The sequence below is a fragment of the Lottia gigantea genome (assembly GCF_000327385.1).
Source record: "Lottia gigantea unplaced genomic scaffold LOTGIsca_8, whole genome shotgun sequence".
NCBI classification, from domain to species: domain Eukaryota; kingdom Metazoa; phylum Mollusca; class Gastropoda; family Lottiidae; genus Lottia; species Lottia gigantea.
Genome location: NW_008710662.1, coordinates 904778 through 912275, shown reverse-complemented (window position 1 = coordinate 912275; position 7498 = coordinate 904778). Strand labels below are relative to the sequence as shown.

Sequence of the window (7498 nt, the reverse complement as noted above, 5' to 3'; positions counted from 1 at the left end):
TTGTTGTGATCTAGGTGATATTAATTTATCTAGTTGTATTTTACCTGATTGTAATTCTTTAGTTTCATTGAGTATAACTTGTTGTTGTGATCTAGGTGATATTAATTTATCTAGTTGTATTTTACCTGATTGTAATTCTTTAGTTTCATTGAGTATAACTTGTTGTTGTGATCTAGGTGATATTAATTTATCTAGTTGTATTTTACCTGATTGTAATTCTTTAGTTTCATTGAGTATAACTTGTTGTTGTGATCTAGGTGATATTAATTTATCTAGTTGTATTTTACCTGATTGTAATTCTTTAGTTTCATTGAGTATAACTTGTTGTTGTGATCTAGGTGATATTAATTTATCTAGTTGTATTTTACCTGATTGTAATTCTTTAGTTTCATTGAGTATAACTTGTTGTTGTGATCTAGGTGATATTAATTTATCTAGTTGTATTTTACCTGATTGTAATTCTTTAGTTTCATTGAGTATAACTTGTTGTTGTGATCTAGGTGATATTAATTTATCTAGTTGTATTTTACCTGATTGTAATTCTTTAGTTTCATTGAGTATAACTTGTTGTTGTGATCTAGGTGATATTAATTTATCTAGTTGTATTTTACCTGATTGTAATTCTTTAGTTTCATTGAGTATAACTTGTTGTTGTGATCTAGGTGATATTAATTTATCTAGTTGTATTTTACCTGATTGTAATTCTTTAGTTTCATTGAGTATAACTTGTTGTTGTGATCTAGGTGATATTAATTTATCTAGTTGTATTTTACCTGATTGTAATTCTTTAGTTTCATTGAGTATAACTTGTTGTTGTGATCTAGGTGATATTAATTTATCTAGTTGTATTTTACCTGATTGTAATTCTTTAGTTTCATTGAGTATAACTTGTTGTTGTGATCTAGGTGATATTAATTTATCTAGTTGTATTTTACCTGATTGTAATTCTTTAGTTTCATTGAGTATAACTTGTTGTTGTGATCTAGGTGATATTAATTTATCTAGTTGTATTTTACCTGATTGTAATTCTTTAGTTTCATTGAGTATAACTTGTTGTTGTGATCTAGGTGATATTAATTTATCAGATGATCTACGGGCTGATAACAATGAATCAGTACTCTTTCTTTTGACAGTAGACAAACTTCTCTCTTCTCTTTCTATAGGGAAATAAAGATAAGCATATTATATTAACAATTGATAATGTCTTACAATATTTTCAAGTCATACATTTTTGATTTAATACAGATTGAAGTAAAGATTCATCAGCTAATAAGGAAAACAATATGACAGGTCACAGCATGAAGCGTGAAAAGAGGAAACTTTTGCTCAGAAATTAATGCCAAAAAGGTACTCTTTCAAAACTGTCATGTGGTCTTTAATGTGCATAGCACGTATCACACCAGTCCTCAGTTTTTGACCAAATCAACAGTCTTTGTAGCAACATAAAGTGATATGACTGCAAAACTGTTAAATTGGGGAAAAAAACACCTTATTCTTCAGGGAGATGTTTCTTCTTCTGCATATTTTTTTGTTCCATACTTACTTTTGACACTGGGAGCAAATTCTAGCACTATCATTTCACCAGGTTTAAAAGGGTTAGGTTTTTTATTAAATGATGAATTATTTAGATTAGATTTATCTATAGATTGTATAATATCTTCTTCTACTTCTTCTTCTTCTGATTCTTCTTGTATAGTAGGTGCTAATTCATCTCCTGACTCATCCTGGAATATAGACGAATTTTTTTCTTATTCAAACCTATCCCATTGTAATCTACATGCCATTGTTTAAACCAACTGGTATAACAAAGGCAAAAAATAAAATAAAAACACAAACTAATATATTATTGTATGACTCATTTCTTTAATAACAATATATATAACATTTCAACACAATTCACATATTTTGTCATCTGATGATAATGGTATAGATCATGAATGTTCAAATAATTTTCTTACAATACATACAACCATTTATGCTGTTTTTAAAATAGAAATAGAAATATCAAAACAGAACCTTAAAAAACATTTTGTTGTTACTCAGAGCTTAACGCTATGCCATCTTCAGACAACTGACCTATAAGCTTATACATGTAATAAGTTGGATAAGTAGAACTTAATTCTCATGTCTACACTTCGAGTCAAGTTCGGATCGTTTGTTTAAAGAACTGTTTTTAAAATATATGGGTATTACTATAGAATAGCAAATCATTTTAATAGAAGAACAGTTTTGAAATATATGGATACTGTATTTGGATAGAATAATTTGCATGCTGTTACAGATCTCAGGATGAATTATATAGAAATATTAAACTATAAGATTGAGTTACTTTGCTGCAGAACAAATCAAACAGTCAAGAGGCAATGATATTTAAATTCATGCATTATAAATCTTTTATAAAACCAAGCCGTATAAAATATTCCAAGATAATTAAGTCATGCAATTTAAAAGGTCAACTATCTAACTTAAAAACCTGAATTTCTTCTAAAATACTATCTTCTTTACTTTCATTGACCTATGTAACAATATACATGTATTGGACAGACTAAATTTGGAGAAAAGATTTATTTTGAGTTTGGCTATTAACATCACATACAAAATTAACTGTGATATCATCTAAGACATAAGGTAAAGGTACTGTAACTTAATGAATGATGCTGCATTAACTAAAACAAAATAAAAGAAGCATCCATTTCAGGACTCACTATGGAGAGTCAGCTTAGTGTCGGCTTTCAACCAATAGCAACTTATCAAGTGAAAGCTTTTTCAATGAAAATCACTTGATAGCAGCAGTTTCATTTTACATTTTATTCATTTTTTATCTTCTGTCTGACTATGATATAAATTAGCCTGTTTATTGACCCACAATGTCACATTTAATTCCATTAAATAAGAAATAAAATATTACATACTGAGCTGACTTCTAGAGCTAGACTCTGTCTTATACTCTTGTTCATTTCTAAACTCTGTCTCAATCTCTGTAACATAAACAATATTTCATTTCAATCATAGGGGGACTCAAATTGTACAAAATATTTACATAATTACAGGAACCACAGTTATCTGATGGACAATTGGAATGATAGAAATAGAAGCCGTAGTTGGCCAAGATAAGCTTATGCATAAAAAGCCTAGAAAACTTCTTTACAACCTTTCACATGGAAAAGATATTAAGTTTATTCAATAGCATATATTTGGCATTTTAACAGTATTTAGTATGAGTTACTTCTACATCTTACAACAATGTTTACTTTTTAATTAAAATCAAACTTAAATTGGGAAATTACGTCAATTGAATTCAAAATGAATTTTATTTGTTATTAGCTAGTTCTGTCTAACATTGAAGTTTATTTTAAGGTCGTAGATAACACATCTGATTTTCATTCTTATAATTGATTCAAATAGCTAAAGTTAATATCTATTAGCTGGTAAATGCACTTCCATGACGGCTAACAATAATTTACAGAAACGGAAATATTTTTAGTTTAATATTAATGGTGAAAAGAATGCAAGAAATCTGTCAGAAACTTACACATTTTGAAAGAGAAGGCTTCATGGTTACTTTACTTGTCATGACTTTTAAAATAATAGATCTGCTTTACATAAAAGTAAGTTAAAGAATAAAAGCTTTTGACATGATTGTATTCATTATACTAATCTGATAATCCTAATTTATTAGCTAACTGTTAATCTGTTTGTAGATGATCACTACCCTAATCCTAACTGAGACAAATAGATTACCGATATTTAATATTTCCAATTTATATTAACTACAAGTATATGAAACTATTAATATTGATATGTTTAAGTTTCAAAAATGAAAGTAGACTGAAAGAAAGGTTAACAAAGCAGTAATCTTATAAATCTAAAGCCAAAGTTCATTCCTTGCTACAGCAAACCAATTATATATTTACCCAATCAGAATCATTGATTGCTTAGTTGTCAAATTGAATAAAAATTAAATTAAGCCATTGGGGCTGTTTTTCCTTGATTTAATAAGCTTATGTATCAAACCTTAGATATAAACTAGAGTTTTCTATTTTAGCTAATATCCAGACATTTATCCATGATTAAAATGTGTTTTAAGTGTAAATTTAACCATTTTCAATACTTAAAGAGAATCAATTTAATAAGTTCATCTACTTCATGCCCCTTGACAAAATACAACAAATCAAAAATTATGTTTTCATCTGAATGTTAGCTGTATTTGCTTTGATCATTATGAAAATAGCAATGAAATTGTTGTATTTGAAACACCTTTTTTTATAACCAAAAAAAAACTGACCTTGACATCACTGATTTTCAAGGTCATTCTGTTATCCTTCACATCTTGTCTATATTCATCAGCTTTTTTCTTGATATAGCTATGTTTTTTAGGTGATAAAGGTCTGGTATGATTACTGGCATCTACTTCTATATCACTGTCATCATCATCATCAGACTCAAAATCCTCATCATATCTTCCTGTTAATATTTCTGGAGGAAAAATATGGAGTGTTAGCTTATGTTATATTTTCTTTATATAAATCCATCTTCAGTTCTAAGCCAACTTGGACTTTGGTTTCCAACTGTTTAAGGATCTTTGAAGTGCAGCAAATTGAACAAATCTACTCGATAGACACCTTTTCATTTCAAGTCCTTTGACCTTCAACACTGTCAAGAGAAAACCAGGTGGAATAATTATAATTCATTGAGTCTGCTGAACCATAGCGAATCAAGTACATTTAGGATCTAAAACTTTAAAAGAGGAATCACAATTTACCTGGAGCATGAATTCTTCTCTGCATACCTCTATCAGTGGTTACTTCAATAGACTCCACATTCCAATTCTTCCTGCGTGTTTTACTAGGGGCTGTTTTAGCTCGTTGTTTTTCTCTCATTCTCTCTCTTTCTTCTCTAGCCATATTTTCTAAATCTCTGTGTGTTAATGGACCATTCGGTCTTCTTAGTTCTGAAATAAAAGTAAGAATTCCCTTTTTTTGATTAATGGTTATAAACATTTCTAAAAAGTTTATAAATCATTTGAATTTTTCAGTAGTTCACATTATTATATACCAGTACTTTTAATATCATTTTTGTAAGAAATAGTATTTTTTAAACAAACAGACTTCCAGCAAGCCTCAAACGACATAGAGATATAAACAAAATTTGGTGACTGTCATTATCGCATTGAAAATGAAATGAAATGAATGGAGTTTTACATCATACTTTTCTGAACCATGTGGGCTAATGAAGATGTATTTTCCCATAGCGCTAAATAAAAGATGTCTTACCTCCTGCAGTTTTTGGTAATTTATTTTTAGATTTACTGGAATCAGTATCAGGAGAAACATCAGGCTTTAATTCAGCATTGGCACCATTAACATACAGAGAAAATCCCTGTTCTTTTCTTTCTAATTCTACTTGTTTTTTATCTTTCTTTCGTAGTTTCTTAACTAATCTAAATATTGGAAAATAACAATACAAATCAAATCATCTACAGACATAGACATCAATGTAAATTTCAAAAAAAAACTTGCAGAGTTAATTACAAATTTTGTCCTGTGATCTGAATTTATGTTAAATATATATGGCAGAACTAATTAAGAAATAAATAAGAACATACTGTAAAAGCTTCAGCTTACCTATTTTTTTCTTGAAGTAAAAGGAGATATTCCTCATATCCAGGTAAGACATCTTCCATAAAGGCAGCAGTCTGAAAATAGTAAATTGAAACAACCCAGTTATGGCTAATTTCGTGACCCCCGCGGGCATTCGTGATCCCCTTTTAAAAGAAGAAAAATCTGTCGGCTAAAAGACAAAGAGTCTACTTTTCCACCAACCAAGTCTGCCAAAGCTAATGCTAAAGAAGTGAACCTATCTATTCTAAGAGGGACACACCAGTCGCCTCTCACTTCCATTTACCGAGACACTCCAGTTGAAATCCCGACTACTTAATAATCAACCAACTCGGCACCAACCCGGACCTAACACAGTCTACAGCCAATAGGCCCCCCATTTAACTCCATTGGATTATCAGATTGCAAACTTTCCAATGGGATCAATGACAAATCTAAACTTGAACACCCCCACTTCTTTCTTTGTTATACAAAATGAAACGGCATTTAAACTGAGAATATTTGAATGATCCTAAGAATGAAATATAGTCTTGTCTTGCCTATTCATATAGTCAAGGCAGGGTGCATCAATATGATTCAAATACAAATCTAGATCTGATAGACCTTTTTCTGCAAAGGTTACATTCTAAGTTCACATGCAAAAACAAAACATCTTGAATTTTATCAGATTGTGACAGCATTACTTATCAAGGTTCAACAAGGACAGAGGCTGAAATAGTCCAGCTGTCTTAATTGCATAGAACACATATTGGAATAACACATTACAGGTTATATGTCAATATTCATTGGTATTGATTTAGTTTGAAATCAATAAGACAATCAATAGAAAATTTACCCTTGCTGATATCTTTCCATCAGTCTTTTTATTAACAGTACTGTATTTGCTACCTGAAAAAAGTCAAAAATTGAATTGAAAATTTAAAAAAGAAATCTGTAATCATCACGATCTATAAAATAATCTTCTTTGCAAAGGTTGTACGCTTAAAATGATTGTAAAGGGGTTTTCTAGATTTTTTATGTGTATTGGTGACATTGATAGCATCTCCATTCCAATTTTCTATCAAACGTCTGTGTTTCCTGCAATTCCACTAAAACTATGCTAATTGTGGATTCCTTCTGTGATAATGCATATAGTGAGGTCATTAAAAACTTAGTTATAGTGGAATTGCAGAAACCACAAAAATGGGAATGGTGCAACTTGATGCTATCAGTTTCCCCGATACACATAAAAAATTAAGAAAAACTTTTTACATTCTCCTTAACTTTGAAACATTATACCGGTAATAGTCATTTATGATAGCATTGAATGTTAACTTATGTATGGTATGTAAAAGCTCCTGCATTGTGGACATTACTCAAAAATCAAAGAATGCCTTGTCAATAATATCTTGATCAACTTCAACTCAGCTTTGGCTGAGGCTGTGTTCCATGACCACAACAGAAATTAAATGATTTTCATCTGGTAAGGGTAAGGTTGTTAAGTTGTATTCTTTGCATCAAACCCATAAGTACAACTCGAAACTAGAGATAATGCTCGGCATGTCTCTACTAATCTCGTCCAGGCCAATAATTCCTTCTCTTTGACCATTTGGCATTTTTTAAATTCTTTTTCATGAAATAAAAAAATTGTTAGATCTATTCCGATTAGATTTTTAAACATTCTGAGAACTATGTGATTCTAAACTTACGATCCATGCTAAAACTTATCAAGGGGGTGTTACTACAACGATCATTTTGTCAATAAGTTATCATATTTTGGAAAAAAACATTATTGTTGACATTTGTTTATAATCTGCAACAACATTCCACCATTTGTAAACTAATGAAATACGCATGCGCAGATCAATTTTCTGCGTGCCTTCAACATGTCTGCCCCCATG

The 7498-nt window shown here is 30.2% G+C and overlaps 1 protein-coding gene across 1 annotated transcript; it reads left to right on the top strand.

The window, feature by feature from the left end:
• Nucleotides 1-511: 511 nt before the first annotated feature.
• Nucleotides 512-1171, top strand: LOTGIDRAFT_108579 (hypothetical protein; the record flags this gene model as incomplete). Its single annotated transcript, XM_009066849.1, has 1 exon — nt 512-1171. A coding segment is annotated over one exon (660 nt), but the record flags the coding sequence as incomplete, so codon positions are not given.
• Between the last annotated feature and the right edge of the window lie 6327 nt (nt 1172-7498).